Source organism: Anguilla anguilla, chromosome 15, assembly GCF_013347855.1.
Source record: "Anguilla anguilla isolate fAngAng1 chromosome 15, fAngAng1.pri, whole genome shotgun sequence".
Lineage (NCBI taxonomy): Eukaryota > Metazoa > Chordata > Actinopteri > Anguilliformes > Anguillidae > Anguilla > Anguilla anguilla.
In genome coordinates, this window is record NC_049215.1 from 5,310,178 (window position 1) to 5,327,979 (window position 17,802).

The following is a 17,802-nucleotide window of genomic DNA, read 5'->3' on the forward strand; positions in this document are numbered from 1 at the left end:
GCTTCAAAATTCCTTTTTAATTTTGGTTTTTCTCTGTGATCTCAGTGCTGCAATGAGCTGTGCGATTGTTGCTTATCTGGCTCCGAAGTTTTAATTCATAAAACAAATTTAAATACATTTGTTTTATAAAATAAATTTGGCACCCATCGTGGGGATGAGTATATCCAATGCCCACCTCAGTTTGGAGTGTCCAATCGCCCAGTTAATGCTGCAAACCCCACTGCCAATTCGGGAGACTGTAGACATTCGCGGTTCTAACGCGGTGTCGCCAGCTGCTGCTTTACACACCGCAGACTGCAGTTAAGCGCTGTGCAGAGTCGAAGGACGACCTTTCATATGTGGCTTTGACTGCCATCTGCAGGCCATGCACTCGGAACCTTACTGACTCCCATTCCCTATGGAGCTACCGGCCACAGCTGGCACTGGTGTGGTCCAGCTCAGGTCCGAGGCCGTGAGGCTCATCTGTGCACCACAGGGTGGTTCCTTGACCCAGCGTGGTGCCTTAACCATGCAGTCTTCATTTTCTAAGCTGCCTGTTCATTGTGTTTATGAGGTTTTTTTTAGGTCATTGATTTGCAGTAATTAGCATTGCACTGAATGCTGTGGTTTCAAATCAATGTGAAATCAGTGACTTAAAACCACAGCCCTTGCCACCCATAGCAGTCATCTGCTTCTACAGAAAAGAAAACTGGAGATAGAGAGCTGCCAATGTAGAATGATATAAATAGTAATTAATCTGGAATTCTAATTTAGATTTAACACGTTTTCACAGTTTTTCTTTTACATGCCGATGTTACTCATTGTTGGGCTAAATGGCATTCATAAGACTAAATCATAGATATGAATCAGACATAGCTCCTGTCTTTCTAATAAATATGTTAAATATTTTCTGCATTTTTGTAAGACTAATTGGATTTCTCAGAAACTATATCCAACCATCTCTTCCCCGATTGGTGTGTATTGCACAATTTTATCCCTGGTATGTCATATTCACCAGTGTGTGAAGAGTACGCTGTTTTCCAGGACTGTGCTCGCTACACTTTCCAGTGTCACATCGGTTCCTCCAATGCTCGACCCTCTCCTCGCTCGTTCATTCGGCTTCAAGCGAATAGAAAAACTAATCTCGATATGACGTCATTGCGGGTCTCCCTCTAACAAAATCAGCTGGAAGAGATAAAGAAGCTGCGCGAGCATCCCGTTCCCGATCCGCGCCACCGTCTCCCGGGTTTTGTGCGCGTCTCCGTCTCCTTGCCCTACTCATTTACCCCCTTACTCAGAAACGTTAGCACACTTTTGAGATTTCCGTCCTGAGAGCTAGTGTGCAGCAGCATGGTCCTTCGTTACTTGTGAAACAACATGAAAGATTAAAGGCGACTCAGAATAAAATAACTGCACGTGTGTTTGGGCATTTGCCAATTGGAAAGGTAACATGAAAGACCGGCGGCTTTGGAGAATTCTCTGTTTGATGACAGTCTGTTACCAGCTTGGGATGTCAAGCCGATACGGTAAGACAGAAAAACATTGTGTTCAGAGTACGCTAGCAGCTACACAGGTTATGTGCGTGGTATACATCAGAATGCGAATGATTTTGGTGATGACAACAAAAAAGTGCGATGCACAAGAAGCGAGGGGTAAAGAATATGCTTTTTTTTTTTGGCTGAGAGAAATTTTACACCTGAATTTTCTGTATTTTGTTTAGCAGCAGCATAGTGATTCATCAAAAAAATATACATTACTATTTAAGCAACAAATAGAAGGAATGGTGTGTTAGTGTATAACGTGGTTTATATTCGGATTAATGTGTGTTTTTTGGCGTCGTAGGGGCTTGTGCAACTATATGCGAAAATGTTTCCCATTGATTCTTTGCATAACAGTAACTTAATGTGCGTAGCACCGTGCGTAGCGTTTGAGTTATAAATGGATCTGGGTGGATACAGTTGATAAAAAATGCAATTACGTCATAGATATTATTACGGGCCGAGCAGTGTGCTTCGGAAACGGCACTTCAGATGTTAAAATGACAGGGTCGTTGGATCTGCTGTAAACAACACAAAACCATAGCCACACAGATACATCTTATTAATTCTGCAAGAAATTCTAAAAGGCGATCCGTTTTGATTTGTCTCGGTATACTTAGAAAATATAGACAAATATAAAACACACATTCATCTATGATTAAGATATTGCTACAGGTGGTTTTTTGTGAACATTTTACGTGATAATATTTGCATCAAATTTACGTTGACGGTAAAGCACTACAACCTGTCGTAGCAGTAATTACGAGACAATAGTAGTAGTTAACATTGTAATTGACTAATTGCTGAAGGGCTGATGCTCATTTGAAAGATGGGAGATGTCCTGCCCAGTTGAACGATGTCCTCGCCCTCGGAAGTGGAGTTCCCTTCGCTGTATGCAGCCAAGCGCAGCGATTCTGTCACCGAATGCGGCGCAGCTCGTGCAGACAAATTGTATGAGGTCAGGTTTAGGGATGCCACGTCCACCTGACCTAATTTCACTGAAAGAGCTCGTTATTGTGTGTGTCTGTATGTATATATATATATATATATATATATATATATGCAAAAGTATTTCTTCTGTGAACATTACCTAAAGTGAATTTTTGTCCACCAAAGAGACGAAGACTAATGTCACAGGGTCTTGGTGTCTCATGGCTTCAGGACCACGGACAGTACCCTCTAGTTAATACAGTATGGCTCGTCTGTCCTGTTCAGCGGACATCTGCTTTGGGACCTGCAGCATTCTAACCCAGCTCTGCCACGCACATGCTGCTTTTAAATGGAGCCAGTAATCCAGTTCAGTGGTTTTCAACCCTGGTCCTGGGGGCACACTGTGTATGCTGGTTTTCGTTCCAACCACAATTGCAATCTCAGAATTTTAACAAGCTGTTAATTTTTCTTAATTAGGTGTTTTTCATGTTAAAAGGAATTATTTACCCTCTTAAGCCACATTATTCCAGAAATTGCTAAGCATGGCATGAAGAATAAAACCTCATTGTGTTCTTGTGTTGCTTTTAAAGTGATTGCAAACAATCACTTAAAAAGAGGTAACATTTTTAACAGATCAAATTAACGAGGGGAATTAATAGGCTCCTAATTAGGTTGCTGAACACGTGTTCAAGTGCTTTAAGTGCATAATATTTCCCTTAAACTAATTAGCACAATACAGGTTTGACTCGTTATCATTTTCTTTGTTTTTGAATTCTTCGTTATCTATCAAATGATTAGATTTAGTGGCCAGCTGTCCACACTTTCCCCAATTAGGAACCTGTTGATTTGCCTCATTCTTTATTTTGATTAGTTAAAAAGTTTTTTTTAACCTCTTTACGTAATCGTCTACAATATAGCACAATGTGAATATGGGACTTTTATTCTTTATGGCATGCACAGCTATTTCTGACACAAGGTGGCTTAAGTGGGCAAATAATCCCTCTGACATGAGAAGCACCTAATTAAGGAAAAATAATAGCTTGTTACAATTCCGGGATTGCGACTGTGGTTGAAACGAAAACCAGCATACCCAGTGGGCCCCCAGGACCGAGGTTGAAAACCACTGGTCCAGGGTATCCCAAAACTGACCTGTGGACCCGCATGCACGCTGGTTTTAACTCCAACCAATCCCGTAGCTTATTAGTCAAGGTAGCAGAGAACCTGCATGTACGTGCTTCTGTGATGCTCTGTAGGTACATTTGGCTCATTGTCATTGCTTTTTTTATGCATTTATTTCCCACAGGCAGAAGTTAATTTTCTTTAACCACAGTTTCAGCAAAGAGAGCGGATTGTCGTGTGATTTTTTTTTACCTGACAATCATCCCATCAATCCGTATCCTGTAACATAGCACCAAATATAGCACCTTTTATGCAATAAAGCTCAACAAACTGTTCAGATGCTGGAGCCAAATTGAGCTATACCAGATTCTACAGAACTGAGTTGGGAAAGGACGAGGGATGGACATGCCTGCCTTATTAATCCAGGCCTTTAACTGAGCTGAACACCGCCTCCTTATGGACTCTTAATGCAGCACCACTGCACAAAGAATAAAACCAGGATAGTTAGTCCAGGTCAAAACTAGTATGGTGTGTATGGTTCCTGATTCAGTTTTGGCTGTTGATACAGATTTCCTTTGTGTGTGTGTGTGTGTGTGTGTGTGTGTGTGTACGTACTTTATTGCAACTTCAATAAAATAAACACGCCAATTGTCCAGTGGATCTCTGTGCAAATAATGATGCTGACAAACTGCTGCCTTGACAACCATTTAATAGTCTGGACTCTGTCATTTATTTGCTCGTAATGTTTTCAGCACAATGGGAGGACTGGGCAAAGACACGGTCCATGCGGACCGCGGGATGTAATTTAGGGGTATGAATAACAGCAGTACCGACCCATTACATGCTGTCTGACAGTCACAGGGGTGGGTGAGGAGACAGCAGATCTTTTATACTGCATAGTGGGTGGACCTCTGCTTTCACGTTCTGCTCAAAAATGCACAGAATATCTGACTTTTCCTCGGTTGTAGTAGAATGAGGGTGTGTCTCAAGTTGTCATGGCAATGTGACAATAAAGGCTAAGGTTGAGAGGATCATGGATGTCATGTGTCAATCATTCAGAAAGTAAATAGTGATTTCATGCCTGCCGGTGCTTCTGTTTGCCTGCGTGTGTGTTTGGGAGCTTACTTTTGTTTATTGTGAATAAAATATCAATTTTTCTAATAGACTGTTGCAGGTTTCATTATTTTTGTGGGTTTTGGTTGCAACATTTTGACCACTTGATATCAACTTCAGTGTTCGGTGTGCGCCACACGCCGTGACCACCCTGGTAGGGACAGAAGAGCTGGACACAGGGAGATGTGGGAAATTCCAGATGACTGGGGTTTATTTACTAATGGGGGGAGAGAGAACATTACAACCCAAAAATAAACTAATTGACTAAAAAAAACCTTCTCCCATCACCCTCACGAGACCTGGGTAAAACAGGAAACTAAAACAAAGGCTAAATAAATTTAAGCAGAAACTGACAGGTTTTCAGCTGACACTGGCGTATTCTCTCGCTCTCTCAGAGCACTGTAGGATCCCCGGTCTCAGACGCCTACTGTGGAAAGAAGCACACTTTTAAATCCTGGACTGATTCATAACACAATCCAGGTGTGTGCGTCTACTTAACCGGTAGGCGTGGTCCTCTAATTGCCCTGAATTCCTCTCGTAAAAATTGAGCCCTGCCACAGTGTAATATCGCTTTACTAATCGTCCTGTGTTTGGCACGTGGTTTTTCTGCTTTGCTCTGCACTCTTTCAGCTGGAGTTTTTACCACTGTTGTCAAAAAGAGCAGAAACACAGAAATCCACCTGCAATCATTTATTTGATGCGCAGATTAAATTAGATTGTCAGTACGTCCTTGAGAAAGCAAAGAACACCAGCTGAAAATCTTTAAATATTCATGTCAGTCTTGCTTTTTTTTAATACATTTATTAGTTTGTGTACTTGTTCTTTTATTTAATGTCTTTTTGGATGTTCCTTTCTGTGAATCTGAACCTTAAAGAAGATTTTTTTTTTATTCTTATGATGGACCTGGAACCCTGGACTATGTCTCAGACTGTGTGACCTCTGTTAGCCTTCAGTTTACACTTACAATGTAGTCTTTTAGCAGACGCTCTTATCCACAGTAAATTATGGTAATTGTATTCATTGACGGTAAGTTCTCTTTGAGTACAGCTTGTGCTCACTTACAGCTGCTGACCTTGTTGACATATTGGGCTGTTATTGGGTGATTGACTGTGTGAGATGTGACCTCACAGTAATTACATGATGGGCTGTCTAGCTTTCCTTGATCGTTTACTTTCGTATCAGACTCAGCGGAGATGCACTACTGACAAATGTGGAATATTATATTTTGCTCTTCAGAATTTCAGGTATCAGTGAGTCCTCTGCAGTAAGTTTGGGAAATGTATGTGGAAGATTCTAGAAAGAATCATTTTGTGTTAATGCATATTAAAGTAAGACCCTGCTGATTGGATGCTGTGAGCCCCAACAGGAACTATGCAGTAGATGTCAAGCTGCCAAGCAGTGAGACTCTGAATACCAGGAAACATTCACTCAGACGAAGAGCTTTACCTGAAATTGTTTAATACAGTTTAGTGTACAGTTTATGCTGTAAACTTTACAGTTTACTATGTTGCTTAGTGGCAAGGGTACTGGTCTCTGGTGGTCTGTGGTATGCGGTGAGGGTGCTGGTACCTTATCAATGGTGAGAGTGCTGTTATATGCAGGTCTGTGGTAATGGGGCTGGTGGGTCTGTGGTGTGTGGGTCTGTGGTCAGTGGTGAGAGCTGTTATATGCAGGTCTGTGGTAATGGGGCTGGTGGGTCTGTGGTCAGTGGTGAGGGAATTTGGCGTCTGCCAGTCTGTCGTCAGTGGTGAAAGAGCTGTTATGGGGCTGGTGGGTCTGTGGTGTGTAGGTGTGTCGTCAGTGGTGAGAGAGCTGTTATGGGGCTGGTGGGTCTGTGGTGTGTAGGTCTGTCGTCAGTGGTGAGAGAGCTGTTATGGGGCTGGTGGGTCTGTGGTGTGTAGGTCTGTCGTCAGTGGTGAGGGAATTTGGCGTCTGCCGGTCTGTGGTCAGTGGTGAAAGAGATGTAATGGGGCTGGCAGGTCTGTAGTGCGTGGGTCTGTCGTCAGTGGTGAGGGAATTTGATGTTTGCCCGTCTGTGGTCAGTGGTGAGAGAGCTGTAATGGGGCTGGCAGGTCTGTAGTGTGTGGGTCTGTCGTCAGTGGTGAGGGAATTTGATGTCTGCCGGTCTGTGGTCAGTGGTGAGAGAGCTGTTATGGGGCTGGTGGGTCTGTGGTGTGTAGGTCTGTCGTCAGTGGTGAGGGAATTTGGCGTCTGCTGGTCTGTGGTCAGTGGTGAGAGAGCTGTAATGGGGCTGGCGGGTCTGTAGTGCGTGGGTCTGTCGTCAGTGGTGAGGGAATTTGGCGTCTGCCGGTCTGCGGTCAGTGGTGAGAGAGCTCGCTCTTGACTGGTCTGCGCCTCAGAATGACTCATCCTCGCTCGTGGGAGAATAAGCTGCCTGTTGCTAGGAAACGCGCAAGTGATGGCTTCTGTTGATTCGGGCTTTACATCAGGGTGCAGACAGTTGATCAGCAACTGAATGAAAGCCCCCCCAACCCCATCCAGCCCAGGTCTCTGGAGACAAGAGGTAAGATGAGTAGCTGAAATGCCGAGAAAAACAGTGTGTACATTTGGGCCTGATCTAGACCTACGTATCACCACTTTTCCTTCAAAAAGAGGACGGGAGGGCAGGAGTGGGGTTTTCTTTGGGGAGGCTGCACAGATAAAGCCTTAGCGGAATGGCCGGTCCTCCACTGTCCCACACTGCCCTGCTGGTTCTCCCTCTGCCCTGTGCCCTGCTGGTTCTCCCTCTGCCCTGTGCCCTATCTTCTCAGTCCTATGGCTTGTGGCTCTTTCTCTATACTCTGTATTCTATGTTTTATGCTGTATGCTTCATCCTGGCTGGGTCCCCAGCTGTGTGTGAGGCGTGTGGTGTCTAAAAGATGGCAGGCAGCTCCTTTGGATGTGGGCGTTTAGCGCCTGCTGGCTTTGTGTCTGCCCTGGATCTTTCTTTACAATAAACGCAAGGGAAACCTGTATCTACCTGTGGAAGAGAGGGATGCTCAGACCAGCTTGTTCCTCTCCAACAATACCTGCCCACGAAGGCATAGCATATTAGTGCACTCTTCTGAACTGAGCTTATACACGTATCTTTGGCAACTGAATGATTTTCATTTTTACAGGCACAGGAGGTAGGGGATGGGGGGGGGGATATATGTTATATTTTACCAAGGATGTGCTTTGACTGTCACACCTGTGCTTTTGCGAGCATGAACACTGAGCAAGTCTCCTCTTGTGTGTCTCCTTCTCTTAGGCTGTCTGTTTCAGAAGAAGGTGTGTCGAAAGGAGCAGCTGTGTTTGAATGGTGAGTGTTTGATGGCAAGCAGCTTTTTAAATAGTGAGTATAGAACAGAGCAGCTTTTTAAATAGTGAGTATAGGACAGAGTAGATTTGAAATAGTGAGTATAGGACAGAGCAGATTTTTAAATAGTAAGTATAGGACAGAGCAGATTTTTAAATAGTGAGTATAGAACAGAGCAGCTTTTTAAATAGTGAATGTATGTCAGAGAGCTGCTTTTTAAATAGTAAGTATAGGCCAGAGCAGATTTTTAAATAGTGAGTATAGAACAGAGCAGCTTTTTAAATAGTGAGTGTATGTCAGAGAGCTGCTTTTTAAATAGTAAGTATAGGACAGAGCAGCTTTTTAAACAGTGAGTATAGAACAGAGCAGCTTTTTAAACAGTGAGTATAGAACAGAGCAGCTTTTTAAATAGTGAGTATAGGACAGAGCAGCTTTTTAAATAGTAAGTATAGGACAGAGCAGCTTTTTAAACAGTGAGTATAGGACAGAGCAGCTTTTTAAATAGTGAGTATAGGACAGAGCAGATTTTTAAATAGTGAGTGTATGTCAGAGAGCTGCTTTTTAAATAGTAAGTATAGGACAGAGTAGATTTTTAAATAGTGAGTATAGGACAGAGCAGATTTTTAAATAGTGAGTATAGGACAGAGCAGCTTTTTAAATAGTGAGTGTATGTCAGAGAGCTGCTTTTTAAACAGTGAGTATAGGACAGTGCAGATTTTTAAATAGTGAGTGTATGTCAGAGAGCTGCTTTTTAAACAGTGAGTATAGAACAGAGCAGCTTTTTAAATAGTGAGTATAGAACAGAGCAGCTTTTTAAATAGTGAGTATAGAACAGAGCAGCTTTTTAAATAGTGAGTATAGAACAGAGCAGCTTTTTAAATAGTGAGTATAGAACAGAGCAGCTTTTTAAATAGTGAGTGTATGTCAGAGAGCTGCTTTTTAAATAGTAAGTATAGGACAGAGTAGATTTTAAATAGTAAGTATAGGACAGAGCAGATTTTTAAATAGTGAGTATAGAACAGAGCAGCTTTTTAAATAGTGAGTATAGAACAGAGCAGCTTTTTAAATAGTGAGTGTATGTCAGAGAGCTGCTTTTTAAATAGTGAGAATAGAACAGAGCAGCTTTTTAAACAGTGAGTGTATGTCAGAGAGCTGCTTTTTAAATAGTGAGTATAGGACAGAGTAGATTTTAAATAGTGAGTATAGAACAGAGCAGCTTTTTAAATAGTGAGTGTATGTCAGAGAGCTGCTTTTTAAATAGTGAGTATAGGACAGAGTAGATTTTAAATAGTGAGTATAGAACAGAGCAGCTTTTTAAATAGTGAGTGTATGTCAGAGAGCTGCTTTTTAAATAGTAAGTATAGGACAGAGCAGCTTTTTAAATAGTGAGTATAGAACAGAGCAGCTTTTTAAATAGTGAGTGTATGTCAGAGAGCTGCTTTTTAAATAGTAAGTATAGGACAGAGTAGATTTTTAAATAGTGAGCATAGGACAGAGTAGATTTTTAAATAGTGAGTATAGGACAGAGCAGATTTTTAAATAGTGAGTATAGAACAGAGCAGCTTTTTAAATAGTGAGTGTATGTCAGAGAGCTGCTTTTTAAATAGTAAGTATAGGACAGAGCAGATTTTTAAATAGTGAGTATAGAACAGAGCAGCTTTTTAAATAGTGAGTGTATGTCAGAGAGCTGCTTTTTAAATAGTAAGTATAGGACAGAGTAGATTTTTAAATAGTGAGTATAGGACAGAGCAGCTTTTTAAATAGTGAGTGTATGTCAGAGAGCTGCTTTTTAAATAGTAAGTATAGGACAGAGTAGATTTTTAAATAGTGAGTATAGGACAGAGCAGCTTTTTAAATAGTGAGTGTATGTCAGAGAGCTGCTTTTTAAATAGTAAGTATAGGACAGAGTAGATTTTAAATAGTGAGTATAGGACAGAGCAGATTTTTAAATGGTAAGTATAGGACAGAGTAGATTTTAAATAGTGAGTATAGGACAGAGCAGATTTTTAAATAGTAAGTATAGGACAGAGCAGATTTTTAAATAGTGAGTATAGGACAGAGCATATTTTTAAATAGTGAGTGTATGTCAGAGAGCTGCTTTTTAAATAGTAAGTATAGGACAGAGTAGATTTTTAAATAGTGAGTATAGGACAGAGCAGATTTTTAAATAGTGAGTGTATGTCAAAGAGCTGCTTTTTAAATAGTAAGTATAGGACAGAGTAGATTTTTAAATAGTGAGTATAGGACAGAGCAGCTTTTTAAATAGTGAGTGTATGTCAGAGAGCTGCTTTTTAAATAGTAAGTATAGGACAGAGTAGATTTTTAAATAGTAAGTATAGGACAGAGCAGCTTTTTAAATAGTGAGTGTATGTCAGAGAGCTGCTCTTTAAATAGTAAGTATAGGACAGAGTAGATTGTAAATAGTGAGTATAGGACAGAGCAGATTTTTAAATAGTGAGTATAGGACAGAGCAGATTTTAAATGGTGAGTATAGGACAGAGCAGATTTTTAAATAGTGAGTATAGGACAGAGCAGATTTTTAAATAGTGAGTGTATGTCAGAGAGCTGCTTTTTAAATAGTAAGTATAGGACAGAGTAGATTTTAAATAGTGAGTATAGGACAGAGCATATTTTTAAATAGTGAGTGTATGTCAGAGAGCTGCTTTTTAAATAGTAAGTATAGGACAGAGTAGGTTTTAAATAGTGAGTATAGGACAGAGCATATTTTTAAATAGTGATTGTATGCCAGGGCAGCTTATTAAATAGTGAGTGTATGACAGGTAACAGGTTTGTGAGTTGCATATTTTCCTCCTCTGTGTGCATTTTGGTTCTGGAAGCGGGGGTCTGTGTTCTTCAGTCTATCTGCTACCGCATACTTCATGAATATCCTCCCCATTTTGGGAGGGGGGAGGGGGTCAAACTGCACAACCCCTCCCACCTCCACCGTTTGGCTACATTTCTGGCTCTGTGTACAGTAAGTGGTAAGTATATGCCAGCAAATAGATATGTAATGGGTGAGTATGTGACAGTGAGCACCTCTACTTAAATGAAGATTACCCATCACCAAGCAGGTGTGTGCAAATACTAAGTATATGACAGAAAGCAGCGCTCCATAGATGAGAGTCTGAACGAATTATAGACCCACCAGATAGTCAGCATAGTGTTTTTAACATTGACAGTGTGGTTCCTTCTGATGAAACTGAAACAATCCAATTAGATTTTCTGCAAAGGAGCATTAGCACATACAACAGGGTTGCGACATAGGGGCGACATAGCTCAGGAGGTAAGACCGATTGTCTGGCAGTCGGAGGGTTGCCGGTTCAAACCCCGCCCTGGGCATGTCGAAGTGTCCTTGAGCAAGACACCTAACCCCTAACCCCTAACTGCTCTGGCGAATGAGAGGCATCAATTGTAAAGCGCTTTGGATAAAAGTGCTATATAAATGCAGTCCATTTATAAATGCAGTCCATTGCCACCGACTTGTGGGGATGTCCTATAGCACTGCACCTATAGTCCTATAAACTCCTGTTACCAACATAAATGTTAAATATGACAAAGATAAGGCAGGCAGCTGGAGGGTCTGGAAGGTCTCTGTAATCTCTGGTGTGGTATGACCTCTGAAGGCTCTTGGGTCCTTGGCGAAGAGAGAACATAAATTCAGATGAATTCTGTGGCAGTTTCTTGATCTGTGAGCAGTAGTCACTAAGCCCCAGTCTTATCCGAAGGATCACGCCTGCGGTCGACCAAACCCACCGTTTATAAAAGCTACATCTGGTGTCTGAACCCTGTCAAAGCCCTGTACACATTTACATCCTGTCCCAGTTCTGTGGCTGTGTGACTGTGGGTCTGTGCGTGCGTGCGTGCGTGCGTGCGTGCATGTGCATGCGTGTGTGCATGCATGTGTGCATGTGTGTGTGCGTATAAGTGTGCGTGCATGTGTGCATGCATGTATGCATGTGTGTGTGTGTGTGCATGCATGCATGTGTGTGTGTGTGTGTGCATGCATGCATGCATGTGTGCGTGCGTGTGTGCACATGTGTTTGAAATGCAGACGTTCTCCAGTATTAATATACCTTTAAAGACCAGCATTTATGCTCAGTGAAATAATTAAGTTATCTTTTTTAATACTTTCCCAAATTTGCCCCTTCCTGATTTCTTCTATTTTTGCATATTTTTCACACTGAATGGCTTCAGTGACAAAATGTAATATCAGACAAAGGAAAACTGAATAAACACAAAACATGTTCAACAATATTATTTAATTTATTGAATGAAATTTTATTTCTTGAAAAAGCTATCAAACACCCATATCACCCATGTAAAGAAGTAGTAACTCCCTTAGTTCCTCAATCAACTGATTAACCAAATGTAATTGATAATTAGATTCAGCTGATTGAACACAGCCAGGCTTGATTGCAGCCAGTCTTGCTGAATCTGAACCTCACTCATGTTGATCCTAACCATCAGAGTGAAGTAGTCACCACAAAGTTTTTACAAGTACACTATGCCAAAGGGAATTCCAGAAGAGATGAGGAAAAAAAAATTGTTGAAATAGATCAGTCTGGACAGGGTTGCAAAGCCATTTCACACTGAACCACGCTGAGAGCCAAGGGCACAGCGATAACTCATCCAGGAAGTCAGAAAATATCCCAGAAGAACATCCAAAGAACTGCAGGCCTCTCTAGCCTCAGCTAAGGTCAGTGTCCATGACTCCACAATTAGAAAGAGACTGCAAAAATGGGATTCATGGAACCCATGTTGCCTTTTGGGATAATGTTCAGATGAGTCAAATGAGTCAAAAGTGTAACTTTTTGGATGACTTGGGTCCCATTAAGTCTGGGGTAAAGCAAATATAGCATTTCCCAGTAAGAGCATCATACCAACACTCAAACATAGTGCTGGTAGTGTGATGGTGTGGGGATACGTCGCTGCCTTGGGACCTAGGAAATCGGAGAGGGGGCAAATACTTTTTCACGCCACTGTACTGTAGTACTGTACTAAACACAAAATGAAAAGCTAATTTGCCCTGCAAATGCAAATGGCAGTAACTACTGAAATGATGAACAACGAAAAAAACTAACTATAGATATTTCCAATTCTGCAATTCTGTTTGGGTTTGTGTGTGTGTGTGTGTGTGTGTGTGTGTGGGGTTCCTGAGGTTGACTGTGCTAGTGTAAACAGACCATAGGCTCTCCCTGCCAGCTGTTACTTCAGCCCAATCAGAGCTCCGCTCTGCCATCTCCCAGGCAACGCTGACATCAGTATTCTGATGGCAAAGGTGTCGACTCCCCCACAGTCATCTCAATGAGAGCAATGAGTCACAGACTTGCGTACCGAAGCTCTTATCCACATGCTTCTGAATAGATTGTTTTATGCGCACATGCACACACACACACTAAGAACAGGTCATTACATTCAGTGAAAGCGGAGAAATTGGTCACGGTTTGGTGTGCTGGTGTCAGAGTGAAATGCCAGCTTGGGCGTAAGCATAGGATGACGACAATAAAAATGCCCTGCGATGTCCCAGCGATGTCCCAGCGATGTCCCAGCATGCATTGACATTGGATAAATATTGTGGCTGAATAAATAAAATGCCTGACAGGTCAGGCACTACCGTTTGATGTGCTGGTATATGCCCATGTACGTGTGTGTTTGTATGTGTGCGCGTGTGTGAGTGCATGCCTGATTAGAGTGATGTGACAGGCGTTGAGTAACTCCTGTCAGCTGAACCGGTGTTGAGTAGCCTGCTTGTGTGTGCCAGTGAGCTGAACAGGTGTTGAGTAACTCCTGTGAGCTGAACCGGTGTGGAGTAGCCTGCTTGTGTGTGCCAGTGAGCTGAACAGGTGTTGAGTAACTCCTGTGAGCTGAACCGGTGTGGAGTAGCCTGCTTGTGTGTGCCAGTGAGCTGAACAGGTGTTGAGTAACTCCTGTGAGCTGAACCGGTGTGGAGTAGTCTGCTTATGGGTGCTGTGTTGCAGATGGGCTCTTTGGGCAGTGTGGTGGCTCCTCACAGGAGCTGGTTCAGTACCAGATATCTGCTCCACTGCTGCATAGACTGCAGGAGGCGCTTGAACAGCTAATGATGCAAGGTAAGTTACGCACACACACACACACACGCACACGTACTTATGTGTTAACATATACAATACACATTGTATATATCTTGTGCACGCCACATGCACACCTAAGCAAGCACACACAGACACACACACACACACACACACACACACACACACACTATAGTATAATACATAAACAATGCAGACTGTAAGTATTTGGATAGTGACACACAATTTTATTTGTTTTGGCTCTGCATTCCAGCACAAGCGAAATGAAGCAGTAATCTTAGGTTAAAGCACAGACTGTCAGCTTTAATTTTAGGGCATTTACATCCATTTTGGGTGCAGTGTGGATTTACAGCTGTTTTATAGACAGTTCCCCCATGTTATGGGGACCTAAGTTAATTGTACAAATTAACATAGTCTTAAAGTGGTCATATATGGTACTTTGTTGTAAATCCTTTGCATTCGATGACTGGCTGAAGTCTGCAACCCATAGGCTTCACAAGATGCTGGACTTCTTCCCTGGTGAAGTTTTGCCAGGCCTGTACTGCAGCAATATTCATTGGATAAAAATACCCGCAAATTAAAGCTGACAGTCTGCTCTTTAACCTCTTCATTCATTGTTTAATTTCAAATCCAATGTGCTGGAGTACGGAGCCAAAACAGCAAAAAAATTGTATTGCTGTCCAAACAGATAAAGCATCTGTTCTCTGAATCTCTGGCTTCTCCTTCCTGCCGCGCGCCGCTGTGCACTGGCATCGTTGCTCTGTGATTGACAGCCACGTCTGTCCACGGATTTGCAGGTCTGTCCTGGCAGGATGACATCACGCAGTACATCATCGCCAAGGAGCTGAGCCGTGTCCCCCAGGTCGGGGCTCCGGACGCCCCGCTGTCAAAGTAAGTGGTGCTGGATGCCCCACGTCGCTCTCTCTCTCTCTCACAGGCTCTATGACCGTGAGCACTTTCAATCATTAGCACGGGTGCCTTGCATTTGCACTCGTACCTTGATTCACTGGGACCGAAGAGGAAGAATTCAAACTCAAATTCAGACTCTAGACCAGTTCTGGAGCGTTGGACATGGAGACAAATTCTGCACAGAAACTGTGGTAGGCCACACCCCACAGGCTGCTCAGGGAGAGAGAAGGCAGGGATGCAGAGTGTACTCTCCTAACTAATACTAATGTGCCACTGCATTTTTGGCCAATTCTTTCGCAGCTTGTGTCCGATAAATTAGGCAATTTCTAAAACATTGTCTGCTGTCAGTTGTTTTGTGTCAGTGTGAGGCCAGTCCCATTTCAATTGCATTTAGGAAATGATTTGGAAGCTCTGTTAATGAATTGAACGGTTCCACGCATTTTTTTATGGGCCGTTTTCATTTCTTTAATTGGCAGAATTAATATACGATTGAGTCCAGCCCTGGGGCCTGTGTCCCGAAGCAGGACTACTGCATTAGCTGGGTAACTGCGCGAACCAAAACCTGGAACCCTCACAAATCTGGAACATGAAGGAAATCTGGGACTGAGGAAATAAAAAGAGTTGTTCTGGCTTTTACTCAACGCAGTTGTCCTGCTAACTCCCTAATCCTGCTTTGTGATACAGGCCTGTGGTATTGTGTATTTAGTATATTGTTCAGTTTTAAAAATGAAATTGAAAGCCCATGAGGGCATTGTTAAATTGGCTCACTTTTCTTTCGTTTCCAATGTTTAGAACAGTTTGCACTTTGAAAGAGTTGAAAGGGGCCAAACAACATGCATAGTAAAGAGGGTGTGTTAACAATGGCTGTTATTTATTTTGTCTGAACTATTTACAAATAACTTCATAGGAATTTCACCAAACTGAACAGCGTTTGTACGTGCAGGGAAGTCTTCAATGGCAGTCATCATGTTGTATATTTCAATGACAACAAAATAGAATTTAACCAATGCCATTTTACTGGTTTAGCCTGAGGATAAAATTGGAAGGCCTCAATGTGCATTTGCTCCTGTAGTAATCCACTTCTACCACTAGAGGACAACAGCCCCACAGAGGAGTGCATGTCCATGTTGACCAATACCAGCTTTGGTGCCTTGAGAGCCTGGTAGACTGCCCTAGTCAAGTGAGATGTGAACAGCACGTGTTCTGCTTTCCTTCATTGCGTCTCAGGCCCCCAGTGCAGTCAGACACGCCCCCTCCGAAGCAGAGCTGGCCGAGCCCCAAGTCCCCACCTGGGGTGGGTTCACAGCGTTACCTGGACTACATGGTCTTGCCAAATTCACCCCGTGCCTCCCTGCACTTACAGTCCAGTCCAATGCTGAACCCTTATACCTTCCACCAGGTGAGACTGCACTCTCATGCACTCACATACATATATGCGTACATGCATACATACATACATCCATGCGTATTCACATACATACGTAAATACATACATACATAAAGACACTGATGCATGCTGACTGTGTGTTTATGTTGCAGTGCAGGTGTGACTGTCTTACACTATGTGCAGTATGGGTATGACTGTCTCTGTGAGTGGTGCAGTGTAGGTGTGGCTGTGTGTCTGTGTGTCTGTGTACCCCTCTATGCTTTGCTGTCTGTGTTTGTGTTGCAGTATGGGTACGAGGCAGAGCAGGAGCGGTCCCTCAACTCTCTGCAAGCGGCGGGGTACCCGCTCCATTCCTCTCGATTCGGGGGAGGTAAGGGACACCTGAGCGACCAAGACCAGCATCTGCTGCAGGACCTCTCCCCTGCGCCACTGCCCTCCCACCACCGAGAGGCATCGTCCATCTCCACCTTCCATGGGGAGATGGACTTTCCATTGGACTTCACAGAGAACTACGTTTCCCAGGAGGCCTCTGTTGTGCAACAACACAAGCAACCCACAGTGAGCCACAAAGCACTTTCTGCACTAGATGGTGAGAGAGGTTCCTGCAAAAGCATGCTATAATAAAAATAATCATCATTTTCATCATAATGGGTAGAATGATCTCAAGACACTTCACAGTGAAGGGGGGAAATTTGTAGCCACATCCTGGGTAGTGTGCTGTAGCCATTTCGTGTCAGAACATTCATAAAAACTCAAAAACCTCATTTAAACCCTCCTGGGTCTTGCGCCGGTCTCTGTGTTGACCTATGACCCCTGTCTGCGCAGACGCTGCTTGGCGGAGGATTGCTGCGCAGCTGCAGAAGCATGGCATCGATGTGAAAGAGCTGAGCCCTCAGCAGCTGAAGAAGCTGGTGAAGGTAGATGCTATGAAAGCACCAGGTATGTCCAGCGCACAGGAGCACCCAGAGCACCTGGTTTTAGCAATGCTAGGCCTCAATACCCAAACATGGGTGGAGCTGTTATCTTCCACCAGTGGCTCATTAATGGGAACCTGTCATAGTGACTTGCGAAAAAGAGCTGCAGTTTTGCATTTCTTCCCGTCTGATAGCCTACAACACAATGGTATGGAATATAAAAATTATTTAAATGCTGTTTTTTTTAACCTCCTTGTCCTTCAGATCAGTATTCCGAGGGTTTGGCCACAGTTAAGATGGTGAGTGTGGTGAACTTAAAGTGAACCTCCATATGTAACACACACACTGGGACAGGGCTTCTGCTTAGAAATGACACACTTTACATTAAAACAAAGTTGTATTATTTTCCTGTTTATGAATTTGAACAAAGTAAATGTGTAACCTTTAGGCTTAATGAACTCTATAAATTTAAGAATAAAAGTTTTTACACAGTCTCTTAAAGCTTTAAGTCGATGAAGTGCATGCTCACCTACCTACCAGAAGGGGG

The 17,802-nt window shown here is 42.8% G+C and overlaps 1 protein-coding gene across 2 annotated transcripts in view; it reads left to right on the forward strand.

Moving 5' to 3' along the window:
- The first annotated feature begins 15 nt into the window (after positions 1 to 15).
- LOC118214064 (receptor-type tyrosine-protein phosphatase-like N) overlaps positions 16 to 17,802 on the forward strand; it is a 40,937-nt gene continuing 23,150 nt past the window's right edge. The window contains exons 1-8 of one of the 2 annotated variants that reach the window (XM_035393537.1): positions 16 to 1,505; positions 7,930 to 7,980; positions 13,956 to 14,066; positions 14,843 to 14,936; positions 16,182 to 16,353; positions 16,627 to 16,930; positions 17,167 to 17,280; positions 17,520 to 17,554. In XM_035393537.1, coding sequence (XP_035249428.1) covers positions 1,430 to 1,505; positions 7,930 to 7,980; positions 13,956 to 14,066; positions 14,843 to 14,936; positions 16,182 to 16,353; positions 16,627 to 16,930; positions 17,167 to 17,280; positions 17,520 to 17,554 — 957 coding nt within the window. In that variant the 5' untranslated portion in view covers positions 16 to 1,429. Of the gene's footprint in view, positions 1,506 to 5,270; positions 5,706 to 7,929; positions 7,981 to 13,955; positions 14,067 to 14,842; positions 14,937 to 16,181; positions 16,354 to 16,626; positions 16,931 to 17,166; positions 17,281 to 17,519; positions 17,555 to 17,802 lie in introns of those variants that run through there. The other variant, XM_035393539.1, reaches the window with a different exon arrangement.